General features: G+C 36.7%; 2 protein-coding genes across 3 annotated transcripts; both read left to right on the top strand.

The window, feature by feature from the left end:
• The first annotated feature begins 3,082 nt into the window (after positions 1-3,082).
• Positions 3,083-11,546, top strand: LOC129270407 (alpha-1B adrenergic receptor-like). Its single transcript, XM_064105684.1, has 2 exons — positions 3,083-3,314; positions 8,009-11,546. Exon 2 carries the CDS (start codon positions 8,044-8,046, stop codon positions 9,169-9,171), a length of 1,128 nt encoding a protein of 375 aa, XP_063961754.1. The 5' UTR covers positions 3,083-3,314; positions 8,009-8,043; the 3' UTR covers positions 9,172-11,546.
• On the top strand, positions 9,562-18,498 carry LOC135155697 (octopamine receptor beta-2R-like). 2 transcript variants are annotated; one of them, XM_064105686.1, is made up of 3 exons: positions 9,562-9,736; positions 13,815-15,266; positions 16,334-18,496. In XM_064105686.1, the coding sequence occupies exon 2, from the start codon at positions 13,824-13,826 to the stop codon at positions 14,895-14,897; it is 1,074 nt and encodes a 357-aa protein (XP_063961756.1). In that variant the 5' UTR covers positions 9,562-9,736; positions 13,815-13,823; the 3' UTR covers positions 14,898-15,266; positions 16,334-18,496. The 2 variants fall into 2 exon arrangements, with proteins under 2 accessions (XP_063961756.1, XP_063961755.1); XM_064105685.1 differs by lacking the exon at positions 9,562-9,736 and adding an exon at positions 13,377-13,554 and having other exon boundaries at positions 16,334-18,498.
• Positions 18,499-18,891: the final 393 nt, after the last annotated feature.

The raw sequence follows: 18,891 nt of genomic DNA, 5'->3' as shown, positions 1-18,891 counted from the left end.
TATTCTTATACAAGGGTGATGCGGAACGATTTCGAAGGAGAGGGATTGAACATACGTAAAATAACAATTTGATGTAAAAAAAAAAAGAGTGGGGGTGCCGATTCTACGGTCCTATAACTTACTGCAGATTTGATGCAACACGAATGTTTTCACAATATGGAAAACGAGATGGAAACATCGTATATGGGAAAAGGTAGATGCCCTCCCTCCATTTTCTAAGTGCATGTATGTATAAGCTAAAAGAGAAGGATATTGCATTCAATCTGTGCGCATGAGCGATGCAGTTTAATTACTCGATTATATAACACACCACTACTCACTCGACATGCTCGAAGATCGTAGTCAAAATGATTACCTTTGATTGGACTCGCACCTTCACGTGGTAATAATTTTTAAACTTATCACATGTTTTTTTTTTGTGGTCAAAACATGTAAAATGTCACGTTCATATGTCCCCTCCCTCTCCTGTTTGAATGTTTGAATGTGTGTTTACTATGTTTATTTTTTGTTTTGTATATAAGTATTTATTTATTGTCCATAGTTGGAAATTCTTCTTGTTTACATGCCGTGTGAAATGATAAGACAACAAATTATATAAATTTAATATGAACAATGTAATCTACATTAAACACAATAATAAACACAATAATAATTCACAATAGAATATTCAAATGGCATGAAAGGCATTGTATGAGTTCATTGAAATTTCCACCAATTTGGGAAATACTAAGAAAAGACAATTATTGGATTGATTTAATCGTAATAACAGAGTGAAAAACTTGGTTAGATTATAATTGATATTTTAGTTGGGTACTACTTATATAGTTGAGTATACTTGCTAACATGGATCATCATCAAATCGGAAGAGGGAGGGAGAAAAGGAGAGAGAGAAATGAAGAGGGAAAGGAAGAGAGAGAAGAAAGACAGAAGTGAAGAAAAAAAAAGAAAGAAAGAAAGAAAGAAAAAGAAAGAAAGAAAGAAAGAAAGAAAAAGAAAGAAAGTGGGAGACGGAAAGATCTACTATAGCCATTCAGTTTAAGAGAGAGAGAAGTGGGTACAAACGAGTTAAGATAACGGGTGGTATTTGCCTTAACAGACCGCCATCGTTTTCCACTACTTAACATAACATAATTAATATTTATTGGATGTGATTTATCTCTATATACTTCGATTGCCTTATTCAGAGTTATTTCTTCGCAGATCCTGTCCTGGTCAAATTCTATCTTCAGGATTTTACCAGCTTGCTTCACTATTCTGTAATAGTATTTATTAAAATCATTAAGGTCAAAATCATACAAGTAAAAGTACATTTGAAAATGTTACAAGAAATGTTACAATATCAACAAAAACACAGTTCTTAAAGTCAAAATAATGATCCTGATACCAAAAAATTGTACCAAAATTACAGAATATAACATTCAAATCATCTAGAACTAGGTAAATACTTTGTCTGAAGAAAAAATACAAATATAACGAAAATGAATTCATAGCGACGCAATGGAATCAAATGAAACTGAGTGAGTATTAAAGTAACATACACCCCCACATCCTATCGAAGCACAGGAAGCGCGGCCTGCTTCCCTCCCCTAAACCCCAGCCTACCCTCCAATTTCAATCTGCATTCTGTAACGTATGGATATATCCATGATCTAACTTGCGCACCTGAATCTTACTCCAAATGCAAAAGAGCCACTCCGGCCCCCAATCATACCCCTCCCAGAGCGAGACGAGGAACTAGTCATTCCAGAAGCGGCACCCATATTCCCCGAGAGCGCACCATTGCTCCCTCTGGAGCGAACAGCTTCACTCCAGAAGGAGCCACTATGCACCTCGAACATGCAAAATGCACCCCAAATATGAAAACACCACCCCAAAACGACCGCCCAGACCTACTCGAAGAGGAGTGCGACTATAGGGACCAGATCAGCTCCCTCGCATTTAGATTGTTTAATGACTGTATACTAGAACTTACTTTGTCTCAGCATCCCAAGAAAATAAACTTGTTTATTTGGTGTTTTATTCGATATCAAGGGAACAACTGTTACGCATTTGACAAAGAAAGCGACAATGGTCGCAGTAAGTGCATTCAATTGGTCTGGCCCACTTGCCCGTCACATTTAAAGAAGAAAAGCAACTGCTTTCACTCAGGGGAAATTTTTTACATGTTTATTAATACTAGAGAAAACAATGTGTGGGATACAATATGATTATGTTTTTACTGTATCAAATAACAGGATGTGGCACTGTCGCTCCATGGACTTTAAGACTTCATTCGATATTAGTTCATTATACGATCTATCAGGTTTCGTTGAGGGCGTGTTCAATCTATTGCAATCAGTCTTCCAGTTGCGTAAGATAGCGTATTTTAGCATCCACTTCTCAGACGCTTTCTGTACATGCTGTAAGGGCTTTGACTAAAGATTCTCTGCGTTATAGAAAGTGTGTTCGAAGTGATTGCTAAAATGCCCTATTAGTATGACCAGAGTCTCAACTCAGGTTCAGACAAACGTGTAAGGAACTCATTTTTAATCACTTGTTGTGCTAAAAAAAAATACCTACGCTGAACAGCGTGTTATTGCAGCGAACCTCCCGTGAGAGCGTTTCGTGTTCGGCGTAATTCCGAGGCGCGCAGATGAATTTCTCAAAGGAAAGATGGTCGTAGTTAGTATATTTTAAAAGTGCATTTAGTTTCCCCACATTTGGTCCAAACATACGTCAATACCCTGTGCAGTTATATATCATTTAAGCAAGCTTGCATCTATATGAAAAACTATTACAATATAGGAGTAGTGCTTCGCAAAAAAAGGGTGTTTAACACTGCCCACAATTGCCCGCACTTGCCGTTCCTTGATCCACCCTCGCCATAAAGGCTCTCGTATCCTTATTATTTCAATTTCGGCACCGGGCCCTTCATATTCATTATAAGATATTTCAATTTCGGCATCGTCCTGCATTCCTGATCACTCCACTTCCCCCTTAATAATTTTCCACTGACTCTATTCCTGTTGTAGGATCAACGTAGTCAATGAAAAAAGAAATACCATCATAAAGTACTTAGGAGGTGTCGTATTCAAGAAGAAATATACCCACCTCCATAAAATTGGCAATGATTCTAGGTAATTTCCTTAATTTGATAAAATAAGTTGTTTGCTCCATATCCGGGATCCATGCCAATTCTCAGCTGATTATATCGACAAAAATGAGGGTCTTCACTGTATAGTTGGTTATTACCCTGATGGCATTCGGACAAAGCATAAAGCCGTTTTCTTGTCATTGGTGAGCGCGAAGACAACAGATTCGATATCAGATTTGTGGTAAGTTGGGTAATATGATTCATATGTTCTGTTGTACAAAGTGAATGTTGCACCTTATATCAAATGTGTCTTGTTGATAATTGATCATTGGAACTGGTTGGCCCCTCTGCAAAGCGTATGGGAGTGACAAAATTCAGTAGTCAATATATATATATATATATATATATATATATATATATATGCAGCAATGGAGATACACACCTGAAAGTTGACCCTGAGTCAACCGACTTGAAGTCAATTTACTCAGAGTCATGTTCAGGACTTAGATTTTTTTTGAGCTCGGAGAGTGTACTACGGGCGGCAATGGAGTGTTTTCACGATGGGAAACACAGTTGGGGGTGTGATCGCTTATTAGAACAGCCACTACGTACATTCATAGACCTGCTGTGTGTTCTGCGAGCGAGAGCTGATTTTGTGAAATAGTGTAGTCTTATTCCAGGAACGAATAAATAACTAAAAAAAAAAAGAGTAAAATTTGGACTTTTTTTGTAGTTGAATAATATGGTTCCAAGATTAATCACCAAAATATTTGTTCATTCAATTTAATTTGGATTACATCCAATTAAGTGTACTGAGGCCTAGATTAGTAGGGTTTCCAGGGCTGCAGTTGGGGGGGGGGGCAGTTGATATTTGAATTAACAATAAAAATGAAAACAAAGGTAGATCGACTTAATTTCGATGTATACATAACATATCATAGATCCTGTCCATGTCTCAATTTTTTTTTTTGGGGGGGGTGCAGTTGATATATTAATATAGCATAATACTCAGTATTATGATTATATTTCTTGATATAATGGACTAAAAGTGATGGAATGTTTTTGTACGGTGACTGGAGGTCACTGTCTGTAGTATTCACTTAACTTGATGTTGTTATGCCTCACTTCATGGATTTTCATGTTGAGATAACATTACCTCATCCCATACCCTGTCGATGACTTTTTTTTTCCAGCGGGGGGGGGGGGGGGGAATCGATATCATGATTTTGCATAGAACTGTTAATAAAACAACCTCAGTCGTGTGATTATATTCCTTCATGTAACTGACTAAAAGTGATGACATGTTTTTTTTATTAGATGACTTGAGGGTTTTGTGGGTAGTATTAACTTTACTTGAAGTTTTGGGTCACTTTATGGTTTTCATGTGTGTACATTGTCTAGAGACATTTAATTTATCCCGGCATGTCCGACATCCACGTATCATACCTACTCATACTATTTTTTCCCATTTATTCATTTATTTATTTATTTATTTTTTATTGGGGGGGGGGGGGAGTTGATATTTAAAGACGCACATTCCTCGCCAGTAGTTCTGCAGCATGGAGACTTAACGCAGCAATGCCCACGCGTGCGAATGGGACTGTGTGTTGTTATGACTCTCTTTGTGGATTTTCAGGACTAGATAACATTACCTTATATCCCTTAATATAATCAACTCAAAGAGAATATATGTTTTAGTTTGCTGACTTGAGGTCAATAATGGTGGTATACATCTTACCTGAAGTTGTTATGACTCTCTTTGTGGATTTTCAGGAATAGATAACATTATATTCTTCCCATATCCTGTCCATATCTTAATATAATTTTTTTTTTTTTTTTTGGGGGGGGGGTGGAGCAGTTGGTATCTTACTTTAGCGTGAAACTGACCTAAAATATATAAAGTATCTAAAGTAAGATATCCCTCATTAAAATCGACTCAAAGTGATGATATGTTTTAGTTTGCTGACTTGAGGGCAATAATGGTGGTATTCATCTTACCTGAAGTTGTTATGACTCTATTTGTGGATTTTCAGGAATAGATAACATTACATTATATCCCTTAATATAATCGACTCAAAGTGATGATATATTTTACTTAGCTGACTTGAAGTCAATAATGGTGGTATTCATCTTACCTGAAGTTGTTATGACTCTCTTTGTGGATTTTCAGGAATAGATGACATTACGTTATTCCCATATCCTGTCCATATCTTAATATAATAGTTTTTTTTTTTTTTTTTTTTTTTTTGTGGGGGGGGGGTGGAGCAGTTGGTATCTTACTTTAGCGTGAAACTGACCTAAAATATATGAAGTATATAAAGTAATATATCCCTCATTAAAATCGACTCAAAGTGATGATATGTTTTAGTTTGCTGACTTCAGGTCAATAATGGTGGTATAGATCTTACCTCAAGTTGTTATGACTCTCTTTGTGGATTTTTTTAGCGTTGCGGGGTGATATGTATCGAAATCTGACATAGTTACCATATAGATCTAGATCTAGTATTTTAATTATGTTGAAAAAAGTACAATTCAATGTCAATAGATCTACCAAGAATGGCCTCATCCGGCCTATATCTACATTTTCAACTTGACAAATCAAATCAAATCAAATTAATCGACATTTTCATACATTTTTTTTTTCAATATATGCGCGCGCACACACACACACACACACACACACATACACACCCAAACCTTTTGAAGAAAATATGGGGGATGGGCGGGGGGGATGGGGGAACAGCAGCGCGCCCCACAAAGACACAAACCCTACCAGAAGTAGGCCTACGCCACTGTCAGTACACTTTATTGGATGTCAAAATTGACGAATCTTGGAAAATAAGCGTCGAACCATAATATCACACCACAGTTTGAACAACAAAAACAAAACAAAACAATTTTAGAGCATTGTTATAATTATTATTTTACTTATTTATTTATTCCTGGAATAAGACTACACAATTACTCAAAATCGGCTCTCGCTCCGCAGAGTACGCAGTATGTCTATGCACGTACGTATAGTGGCTGTTCTAATAAGCGACCACAACCCCACATTAATCGCTCTGCGTGGAACATTACAATGACAAATCTAGACTCATTATTTTGTTATTAAGGCATTATAATTAATACAGGAAACGCAAATAGAGATGAATAACCAAGTAATAACTCAAACCAGTTGAACAGTTATCAAGAAAACAGACAACATATTAGAAAAATCAACTGAAAGAAACTGCAATCGTGATATAGCACTCCGTTGCCACCCGCAGTACACTCTCTGAGCTCGAAAAAATTCGAAGTCCTGAACATGACTCTGAGTAAATTGACTTCAAGTCGGTTGACTCAGGGTCAACTTTCAGGTGTGTATCTCCATTGCTGCATATATATATATATATATAATATATATTTAATATGATTATTTTCTGAACCTATCTGTTGCGTGGTGCTTCATACCTTTTAAAGGTATCTTTGATTATATCCTATGTTGATACAATACCATGACGTAGTGGATGGGACGCGCATTGCATCTGGCCAGACATACTTGTTACTCCGTTATATAAAAATCCATTATTTGTATCTTTGTGTGTGTGTTTGTGTTTTGGAATTGCTAACCACTAAGAATGGACATCGTGAGGAAATTTTTACTGCCCTGTCGTGTTGTGTGTAGAAAGATGGCTCGGAAATAATTTTTTTATGACTCGCGACATATTTTTCAGAATTGCTAGAAAATGTTCGAGTTTGGTTCCTTGGTTCTTGTAACTACATGTGTGAATTCATTAACTCGTTCTTACCAAATCTTTTTGACATTCCTTGTTCTAACTACCTGCAATTATGCACCTTCGCGTTAAGAGAGTACTTACACAGTAACTTGGTCACTTTTCCCCTACGGCGACCGTACGGCTAGTCCAAGAACAGCCGTTTTATTCATTTTTATTCAAACCACATATTTGTAGCTGGTACAAAAAAAAGTTTCTATAAGCCCCCTCACACCTGACCGAATGTAGGCGGCCGAAGGGTGACGAATTGGAAAAATACACGAAATGCACTCGAATTCAACGAACTCAAATAAAATTTCCGTCAAATCATGTGATCAGTAATTATTGTCAAATGTTATCAACTAACGGTAAGCGAAGGATAAATATGACAAGAGAAGGATATCGATTTTACGGTTCACCTCTTTGAGTAAATTGCAGCCGAAGGCGAGCGAAGGGTTGATATAACCCAATAGACGAACGAACAGTGAGCAATGGTTTGATATGGCGTGCAATTAGAAACGAAGACGAGGGAATAGATCGGGCTTTCTTGTACATTTGTGTCATTGTGTTCCTTCGTTAAGGGCTCTTTCGAGATCGGTCCACTATGGCAAAAGCGCGATGAGTGACTATGCGCGAAAATAACACACGAACGATAAATGAACGATTACCGCAGACTAAATAAGATATGCTAATTCAAACAGAGGACCAACGATTTTTTAGGTGTGAGGGGACCGAAAAATCGATATCCTTCGCATGTCATATTTACCCCTTGCTCACCATTCGTTGATAAAATTTGACAATAACTGATCGCATGATTTGACGGAAATTTTATTTCAATTCGATGAATTCGCGTGCGTTTCGTGCATTCGGTCAGGTGAGAGGGTGCTAACGTCTGTTTTCGACTCACCATACGACCGCCGTAGGGGAAATATGACTGAGGTGTAAGTCACACTCAACCATATTAACACCGTCCTGAGTTTTCTTATTGACGCTTTATTTAATAACATTTTTGAGACATAGTCTTTAATATTACGCCATTTTTGGGGCTGTTTTCAACCAACACTCCTCTCTTTCTCTCCAGCTCGCTTCCTCCCCTACACGTTTCCGGAGTATAGTTTTCACTGTAAGTACAAAAGTTATTTCCAAATATGGAATCTAACACATTTAATTTTTATTTCGACAGGTTAATTTCAAACAAAATTGAAGCTTGATATAAAGATGGTCAATGAAAGCGTTTTTCCCACTTCATCATCCAGCCCAGACATGGCGAAAAACAACACTGAAGAAGGTCTAAGTTTCTATAGCAATCTAAACTTTGTCCACCTCGTGGTTTATCTTATCGTCACTTTAAGCATCGCCATCGCGGGAATCATTGGTAACTCCATCGTAATTCTTGCCATCATTCTCTCTCGCAAGCTCAGGTCTACTCTAAACTTCTTCGTCCTAAACCTTGCATGTGCAGATCTCTTGATATCGGTCTGCATCCCATGTGACGTTGCAAACCTCCTGCTTCCTGAGAGCAGAGAAATTCGATTTTGGTTGTATGCCATTTTGACGGGTATCGCGGTCAGTCTTACGACTCACGCATTTATTGCGTTCACCAGCTGGTACCTGATCACAACGAGCCATGCCAGATCAAAGAATCTCTACACCACTCGGAACATAACCATCATGATTTCTTTCACATGGCTCTTTACCATAATCGTTGCAAGCATAATACATGCTGCCAACAAAGCGGGCTATTATAGAGCTATTGTTGTTGAAGGTACTTATATATTAGCCCATCTTGTAGTCATCATAGTCAGCTATCTGAAGCTTTGGTGCTTTGTCGCAAAGCAGGAGAAGAACCTAAAACTACGGCCCAACGGAAGTAAGCAAAATAATTTTAGTGTGTCTACGATGAGTGATAACAGGAATGGCGGTCAGTCTGTGGTTGATTCTTCAAGTGACAACACCGCTGTAGAAGCTTCAGATCTTGAGCATTGCCCAAGAACGGAACATGAGCATCGATCCAGAAGAAAGGTTTCCACTGACCGACAAAGAGCAGAACGTGCTCTTCACAGGAAGACAAAGACAATGGCTGTCACCAAAAGCCTTTTAATCGTTCTCGTTATTTTCATCATCTGCTTCATTCCCTATCCTTTCACCTTATGGCTCGATCCACATTTCTCTAGCGTACAACCGTGGGGTGTAGCACTCATGTTCTTCAACAGTTGCATCAATCCCATTATTTATGCGGGAAAGATCCGTGGATTCAGGGAAGTGATGGTCTGTATCATCGGCTGTAGGTGTAGAAGCATGCCGATGCCCGTCGAGTGGTTTCGAAAATTAAGAGACTCTGGATGAATCTTTCCTGAAAATTATGTATTATTGCTGATGGCAACATCATTTTAAAACAATGCTTTGTGAAAACACCCCACCCTCAGATTTGAATCAGCGTAAATCTTGTACAACTGTCAATTTGACAGAGGTAGACTTTGATTGCTTCTGTAAGATTGTGGTGGGCGGTGTCATCAAGAGATAGAGAGAAAAAAAGATTGTGGACGTTTCCCTTCCTTCACGAGTATTTAACTGTCGTTATGTGCGTATATATCACGGTCAGTACTTCCACTATCTGCAGTTTCTTTCCCCTTAATCTATCTCCCGGAATTCTCTTGAAAATATGTCCTCTTTTCCCATTTCAATTTTTTTTTTTTTTTTGTATACCCAATATCACTTATGTGAATTGTCAAAGTTGTTATAAAAAATTATATTAACGTACATGTATCGCTAACAGTATAGTTCAGTGAAGTGGTTATGTTGTGAACTGTGTATGATTCTGGAGCCAATTATTCCGTTTAGAGGTGCAATATCATGGCTCCGAATTCAGAGTAGGAATTAAATTCGGAAGGCGGTATCCTGATTATTAAACGTAGGTTTAACTGTTATCTGGAATTTCATACTACACTTCTATTACATGCTTGGCTTGATATTATTTCTTCCATATTCTCGGCAATTATAACGTACAATTTTATTCATTATCAATTTCGTATTATTCATGTTCTTGTATTTTCATATTCTTCGCATTTCACAACTCAATAATTTTTTTTTTATAGTTCTCATTTTTGCTATTTTTACTATTTTCAATATCCCTTTTTATCTTGCATGACCATTATGTACGGTTGTTACTTGACTTATCGAAAGCGTTTGATACAATAGATCATGAAATACTTTTATGTAAGCTATCAAATTATGATATCAGGAGGGGGGCAGCTTTACAATGCTTTAGGAGTTATCTTGCTGATATAATTTACTTTGTTACCGTAAATGAATCAGAATCTCCAAAAAGGCCAGTTGCCTGTGGAATTCCACAAAGTATTATTCTTGGCCCTCTGCTATTTGTACTTTATGTAAATGACATGAAAAATCTGTCTCATGTTGTATCATTTATCCTTTTTGCTGATGATTCCAATATTTTTTTACACACACCATGATCCACATTCCCTTGTGAGCACTATGAATGCAGAATTTAAAAGAGTAACATACTGGATTAAAGCCTACAAACTGTCATTGAATCTGCAAAAAAAAACTACATGCTTTTTTAGTCATTCATTGAAACATCTGCTACATAAAAAACTTTCAGATAATACTGTAATGAAAGGAGTGCTAACAACAATATTTTTAGGTCTAACTATTGATAAGACACTTACGTGGCAATATATTTTGCAAAACTGTGGCGAGAAATATTTGAGTCATCAACAATCTTAAACACTTTCTTCCAGCACAGGCACTATCCAATCCATGTTGTATTGTGCGATGATTCTACCATATCTTCCTTATGGGATTCTGACATGGGGAAATGCCTCAAACGAAACTCAACAAAGTGTTTCTCCTCCAGAAAAAATACTTAAAATTATATGCAAAATGCCCTTTAAAGCTCATACAGATGAATTGTTTCGTCAAAAACGTACCCTTAAAATCAGTGACCTGTACTGCTTACAACTATTTCAATTTATGTATCAGCTAGGTAGAAATAGTGTATCGAATGTCCTACAAAATGAATTTATAAGAAATGATCATTTGCATTCATATAATACTAGAAAGTCAAATGACTGTCATTTACCTAAAGCAGAACAATATTTTTTTTAGCAAAACTGCATTTGCCACAGGACCCAAAATATGGAATTCTCTGGACAGAGTAATACAAGAGGCAGCTAATCTGAATGGATTTACATTTCTAATAAAATCATTTTTCTGAATTTTTACTGATTTAGTCAAATATGTTGTAAACTTCATACCTTTCCACGGTGGTGTTGACTATTTTAAAGTCAATATATAATTTCGTATATAGTGTATATACATTCGTGTTACAGAGTTTATATCTACATGTATATCAATCTATAGAGTTTTGCTCAATTTATATCATATTAGACCTTTGTATTAATTTTCGATAGGGGTTTACATCTTACAAGCTTGCTTTTCAGTAAGCCTCCACTTTTTCCATTTTGTTGGTACGTCTTAAAACTGCAAATGTTATGCAGTTTATGTATTTTTTCATTGGAAATTATTTTTTTGACATGTATACTCATGTCATGATTGTGATGATTGTTGAATATGAATAATAATGAATGAATAAATATATAAATAAAACCCCCTACGAGCTAATTAATCTTTTATCATGCTGATAGATGTTTTAATGGATAAATAAATAAATACTCGAATGAATTAATGAATAAATAAATAAATTAATTAATTAATAATGTTTAAATCCATACAAATTTCAAATCTGTTTGATTGATAGTAAGTACCTTCATAAATATTTAGTCAAATGAAATGGCACGCAAAAGAAGTATTTTGATTTTGTAGTCATCACAAACACCCTTTCTTATGATTTTTTTTCTTCCATATTTGATATCCAATATCATCATATACATTTTTATATTCGCTCTATTAAGCATGTTTATTGGTTGAAATATTGGTATCGAAATTGAGTAAGGTTTTGGAAATTTGAGTATTATAGAATGTCAAAGAATAAGTAGTAGCGAGACTGGCTGTGAATTTAGCTTTGGAACATTTTTTTTTTGTGAGCTAAAGCCTCTTGATTCGTTTATAATTGAGATAATTTTAGAACCGGGAAAATGTAGGGAATAACTAAAAGGCAACGCGGATACTTACAAAATCATTATCTCGAAAAGAGAAAGAGGAAGAGAATAAAGTACAGGGGAGCCAGGTCCCTAGTAACGATTTTTCACAGAGGAACGTGCTGGCATAAATTTGACAAGCAAAAAAAAAAAAAAGGGGGGGGGGCGTGACAAAGTCGTAGTGGTGAAATATATGAGGGTGCAGAGAAAATTGTGTGGAATGGGGAATGAGGAATATAGAAAAAAAAGGGATAGAGAGATGAGAACAGTAGGCCTATAGAAATAGAATGTGTGTGTGTGTGGGTGTGTTTGGGGGTGTGTTTAATATTAAAAAAAAAACAGGATAGAGTGGTAAAGAGAGACACATAGACCAAGAGCATGGAGGAGAGAAAGAAATAAAGGGAAGGATGCAGAGAGATAGAGATAGAGGAAGAAGGACGATTGCTGCATCGGCTATTATCCTTCCCGACCCCGGATATAGGACTAACATTAGAGGATTGTGTATTTCCGAAATAAAGGGAAATCGAATAGGTTCAAATGTTTGTATCATCTAAAAAGGTACTGACACTGAATTCAGACAATAAAGAGGAACTAAACGTTACCTTTTATCATTTCTTAAAAAATCCCTTTCTTTAGGTTTTAATTTTTTTCTTGGAACTATAGTTATGGTATTTTGTAAATATCCATACATGTACGTATAGCACCACTCTTCCTCAACTTGGGATATTTCAGATTTTAGTTAAGATTCGGATGAAGCTGCCAAACCCAACGGGAAATGTATGAAAATAAAATTACAGGGGCTGCGGAACGGTTTTCAAAGTGGGGGGGGGGGGCTGACCATGCAAAAAAAATCACAATCCTATGGTCATTTTTACGTTTTTGTACACGGTTGAAGCATCCTAGCCCCCCCCCCCCCCCCGCTTCCGCGGCCCCTGAATTATACATCAAATCACTGTGTATCATACTAATGTGGTGCAGCGATGATATGATATGAAAAGAACCAACATTTAGCACAGATTTAAGTAAAGAGAAATAATTCAGGTTTTCAAACATGGTTGAAGTTCAAAGACTTCCTGATGAAATAAAAAGTTGAAGCTTGGCATACAAAGCCAGCAATTTCCGCTCACCCCTACCAATCTCATATCCATGATATCCCCATTATATTACACGATTCAAATCTGCCTCGTTTGTTTCCTGTGAAATGAATATCAAGTTCGTTTTTTAATACAGATCGAAGACTAAATGGATTAACTTTTTAATGGTTTCCAATCATCAATGGTCTAAACATTTTTAACTTTAAATGATTGACCCGGATGTTTGCCAGAAGACATGATCTCAATTTCGGAATTGATATTATTTTAATGGATAACACCAATTGAAAAAAGGTAATATGATTTAACATGCAAGACATGATCTATTTCTTCTGTTCAAGGTTTACGGATGTAGGCAGCTATATGCCTATATTAGATATCTTTTGTCCAAGATTCCACCTATTTCAACTTGAGTTGTCAGGGTTTCACGGAAGAGCATATCGAGACATTCCCGCATGCTCTGGCTGAAGTAGCTAGATAGCATTGTTTGGAATTTTATTCGGGTTTCATTATCAGTGGTAAGTGTAATAAAGAAATATAATTATGACGAGGTAAACCAGTGAGTTACTAGCAAACTGTAATTGGAATGTTCTGATTAACTAATATCTACTGCAGACGTATTCTTAATAGACAACCTATTTTTAGAATCACGATGAAATCGTTCGTAGAAATACTGGACGCAGAATTGTGATTTCATATCATGCATAAGTATCAAAATTATATTTAACAAATCTTAACCAAAAACTTCTTGCCCAACTGACCCGTTTTGTCATTTCAGATATCAGAGATGGCAGACTCCATGGCCCTCATTATGCCAACTTCTACTCAGTCAACTGGCGGTCCTGTTGGTGATGGTAGTAGTAACCCGGACTACGCAGATAGAATACTCTTTTCTGTTGTTTTCATGGTGATCAGCATCACTGGAATCACTGGAAACACCCTCGTCATCCTCGCGATCATTCTCTCTCGCAAGTTGAGAACGACCACCAATTGGTTCGTCATGAATCTGGCAATGGTTGATCTATTGACCTGTGTCTTTTTGATCTTCTATGCTGCGTCTATACTGAGTCTGAAAGTACTGCACTACTCGGGTTGGTTGTTAGCCATTGCGTTTATCATCACCTTTACCTCCATGTTGAGCCTAAACACTCATGCACTCATTGGTTTCACCAGTTGGTACCTCATCACTAAGAACCACACGAAGTCTACGAATCTGTTGAGCTCACGGAATGTCTTAATCATGATCATCCTTTCCTGGATTCTAACAATCGTCTTCTGCGGCGTCCTATTCCTGATTGGACCATTCTCCGAATACACAAGCGAGTTTCTCATAGGAGTTTGGATCATTGGACATTTTGTCATTATTCTGACTGTCTACATAAAGATATGGAGGTTTGTAGCACATCAAGAGAAGAAAATGTCATCCAACAGGGGGGACATTACGACGGCCCAGACTGATATTGAAGTTATAAGTGATACAGACCACACGATCAATGTAGCTAACCCATCAGAAACCACATCTTCTGGAAGAGAAGGTCTATCGATCGAGGAATGTGGTGGATCATCAAGGAAGCTGAGAGAGCCTCAAGTAAACCGGAAGATGATCACCGTTGCCAAGAATCTCTTAGTGATTCTAATTGCTTTTATGGTATGCTTCATTCCTTACTCCATATGTCTGTACATTCCTAACTCATCTGCTGTGGAGCATTGGTTACTGGTACTGCTCTTTTTCAACAGTTGCATCAATCCTATCATCTATGCCAGGAGGATTCGATCATTAAGGGAGGTGATGGTGTGCATCGTGTGCTGTAGGTTCAGAAGCATCCCAATGCCAATCTCTTTCCTTCGAAGTGTGAGATAAACAAGCTTGAAATTATCACCATTAACTGACGATTAATAATATGTAGTTGATATTCAAACTTCTAATGATCACCCTTAACTAATGATTACCAACGAATAACGAGATAGAATCGTAGCTTTGGCACATCACTCACTCCGTGACCTTTTGTATTTCGTGGTGCGAATGTAAATGTTTAGTTAGAGAGGTATGTTAAAATTGAAGATTGTGGCGAAAGTTTGCAGCACTGTGTGTTATTAAAAAAGTTCGTTGCACCCTGTACCATATTATAAGAGAGTTCATTTAATAATATACAAATATATCAGGCTTTTAGAAAGTATGGTGGGAATAATCTATCAGAGGTTTGGAGTGGCAATTACTATTTTTCCCGAGGCAGGCGCGGATCCAGGAGGGGGCCGAGTCGGCCCCGGCCCCCCTATTTTTTGACAACCTGCAGAAAAAAAGTGTACTCTTTAACTTGATAGAAACTACGAAAAACAGAAAGAAAAGTAAGAAAGAGTTATTATACCCATGATGTGTAATTTATAGCCTCGTAACGGCCGGCCCGACCCCGAAAGAAAACAAGAAAAAGTAAGGGGAAGAATTGGAAAATAGACTTTATATAAAAATTTTCGCTCGCGCTTCGCGCTCGCATTGCCTGTGTAATGAATCCCACTCAAGAGGATTAAAATAATGACACTTAATATATCCAGTTCTGAAATCAATTTGCACACAATATTTTAGCTCGCACATCAAGCTTTCATTATTTTGTTTGATTTGCACAAATTGTTATATGAAAATTTTCAGCCCGCCCTGCGCGCTCGCATTGTTTGATTTGTGAGATATCCTCTTTGGAAATTCTTTCCAAAATCTGTGAAAATGCTCCTTTATCATGTCAGTATATCAGAAAATTAAGCTCGTGCTTCGCGCTCGCATAAAATTGTTTGAGACACACAGCTTGTTCTTTATTTAAATAAAAACGCGCTTAGACTGTCTAGTTTCAGGTCGGAATATCAAAAATTTTGAGCTCGCACTTCGCACTCTCATTATTTAATTGGTGAAACTTGTATCCTCTTCATTAATCACTAAAAACAGTCCTAATTGAGTCCTTTTTCACGTTACTATAATAAAATTTCGGCTCGCGCTTCGCGCTCGCATTGTTTAGTTGGATACTTATCTTTGTTTATGATTATAAAAAACGCACAGAATCTGCAGTTCTAAGGACATAAAATCTCAAAGAATTTTAGCTCGCGCTCGCATTATATATTAAGACCACATGAGATACCTTATCTTGTTTATAACAATAAAAACTAACATATACTTAAAACTTCAGTTTTTGTTAGGACTACCCCCTGAAAAACCAACAAAAAAATCAGATTATAGCAGCCAATAGAGAAAAATGTTGATGAAAATATTTTTCGGCCCCCCCTATTGGCGAAAGCTGGATCCGCCCCTGCGAGGGGCTAAGCTCCGACGGAAAAATAGTTACATCGCAAGTCCATCTGAGGATTAATGATTCCCACTATGCTTTCGAAAGAAACGCCTGATATATTTGTTTGATATCCCTCGTTATCTTGTGGACCCATTCCTTGCTGATTTTTAACCAATCTAGACCAAATCTAAAGTTGCCGGACCTAGTCCTACTCTAGACCTGTCGAGCAAATGCTAAATAGTTCCTGGATAGGCTGCGCGTGGCTTATACCCGACTGCACGTAATGAGAGGTCCGCTCCGCTGCGTTGGCCGTTGCTGCAGTTGCACTAAAAATGTAAATAAATACGTGCATGCTAATTGAAATATATGCTCTAAAATTAGCATCCGAGACCTTGAAAGGTATGTTTATTTAAAATATAAGGATCCTTGTATGAATGACCGTCGGGATTATATTTTTTGCATTGTAATGTAGACCAAATTCCACACTTTTTTAGATCGATAAGTCGATAAGTAATTTGAGCGATAGCTTGTAATTTACTTTATTTATTGTTAGCGGATGATTGATCTGGATATGGTCAAGTCGGGGAGCATGCGCAGTTCAAAGTTGAGAAGAAATAGCGAACATGAGCATGCGCAGTTCTGCACATGAAAGTAAATTTTAAAAAAATATACGGAGCTACAAGAAAACTATACGGAGATATGTGCAGCGATGTGTTTTCCTATTGAAATTATACTTTTTCACATGATTACGAATTGACCAATTGTTTATCTAGAATAATTTCATAAAAGAGATATAATCACAAATATACAAGCGTGGCATATGCGAAATGCTAAACTCATGAGTGGTATCTCATCATGCTAAACAAGTATACACTTATGTTTATGATTCTCGAAGACGGTGACCAACTACGCGGACATTTGTCAAAACGGCCGGTCAAGAAGCAGGTCAAGAGGCAAGGTGAATCTATGAAAGATTTTCATGTTTTGTCCTGAATTACTTAATGACCTAAGTTATTATCCTTACCAAATATTTTTCACTGGTGATAGGATTGCGAGAACAATATAATTTTGGAGCAGCTGATCAAAAACAATATCCGCCAGTGTGCTTAGCACTAATTCTTAGTTTTTGTGATATTCGGTTGTTCTTGTACATTCGTGGTTGGGTTTATAACTATGCCGTTTTCATATCAGTTTGATTTTATATTACTGTAATAGTATGTTTTTTATAGCTCTTTACCAATTCGATTCTTTTTAAGTTTCTCAAAATATATAAATGAAATAAATTGTTTTCTTGTTTGGTTTACATTACGTAAAAAGGTATGATTAATATGTAGAACGGTAATATATTCCTCATGATAGTAATCTGAAGAGTGTGAGAAGCTTGTTGTAGTAATATACGTTCTGATCAATCATTTGTAATTTGTATAGATTGCGATGGGACTTCAAATCGTTCTTCGTTGCGATGTTGACGTTGTGGATAAAAAGAGTCTGTGTTTTTGTGTCCTTCGATCATGTCGATATAATGGAATTGTATCAATATAAAAAAGTCTTCTCGATATTTCCAAAAATAAATTGATAGCTTTTCCAAGAATTTTTTTTTCTTAGATACGCACTGTAAACATTTTAACACACTTGCTTTAATGATTCTGGATTGAGTAAATATTCACCTGATTTCTCTGATTTCGCAATGAGTGTTTATTGTTTTTAGACCACAAAAACGGGACATTCCAAGCACCTTCCGATATTATGAACATGGCGAGTATCTAGCTAATGAAAATGCAAAGCATTGAAAACGTATATAACAATGTGTAAGCCTACTGACCAGGAAAGGGGACAGATCAAATCTAAAATTCAGAGATGAAACAATATGCATGAGAAATATGGAGGGGGCTACCTGTATATCATGTTCTTTCGTTTTAAGCATTTTGCTCCATATTTCTCATGCATAGTTTTTCATCTCTGAATTTCAAGATTATCATTACAATTCTTCGCTTAATATCGTCCAAGATTGGTTGACCTTAATGATAAGGTTATTTTTAAAACAAGTACATGTATTGTCATAACAAAAAAACATGTTGTGATTATAAAATAATTAATGTCGTAGATATCCCCGCAATTAGAACTTTCTTATCAGAGTGTATGATTATGCAACAATGATCTATAGGAATTAAATATTGAGAGTTGTATACCTAGAAACCACTCTACTGAGTTTTAATTCTTGTCATGCTTAGCTAACGGGTATTCCAGCAAATTCGTGAAAGGTTTGAGGAAATCCATCAAAGATTGAAACGTTTATGAGAATTCCATTTAAAAAAAATATAATTATGTGACTTCATAATGTAAGGACATTCCCCATACATCATGTGGTAAAAAAAATAATAAAATGTAATACGTAGTTTTCAAAAATAAATAAGAAAATGGTTTTATTGTACTTTCAGGCAAATTAACAGGCAAATTATTTCACATACAGTGGCGTAACTACAGGGGGGCACGTGTCCCCCCACCCCCATCGGCTGTCAAAACAAGAATGAGGAAAGGGAGAAAACAAGGGAGAAAGGAAAAGAAACGTAGTGGGAAAGAATAAAT

The sequence above is a fragment of the Lytechinus pictus genome, chromosome 10, assembly GCF_037042905.1.
Source record: "Lytechinus pictus isolate F3 Inbred chromosome 10, Lp3.0, whole genome shotgun sequence".
Taxonomy (NCBI): Eukaryota; Metazoa; Echinodermata; class Echinoidea; order Temnopleuroida; family Toxopneustidae; genus Lytechinus; species Lytechinus pictus.
Note: the sequence above shows the minus strand (reverse complement) of the source record. Positions and strands in the feature narration are given on the sequence as shown.

Bases quoted from the DNA above. Each gene is read 5' to 3' on its own strand.
- LOC129270407 (XM_064105684.1), top strand. From the start codon at position 8,044: ATGGTCAATGAAAGCGTTTTTCCCACTTCATCATCCAGCCCAGACATG.
- LOC135155697 (XM_064105685.1), top strand. From the start codon at position 13,824: ATGGCAGACTCCATGGCCCTCATTATGCCAACTTCTACTCAGTCAACT.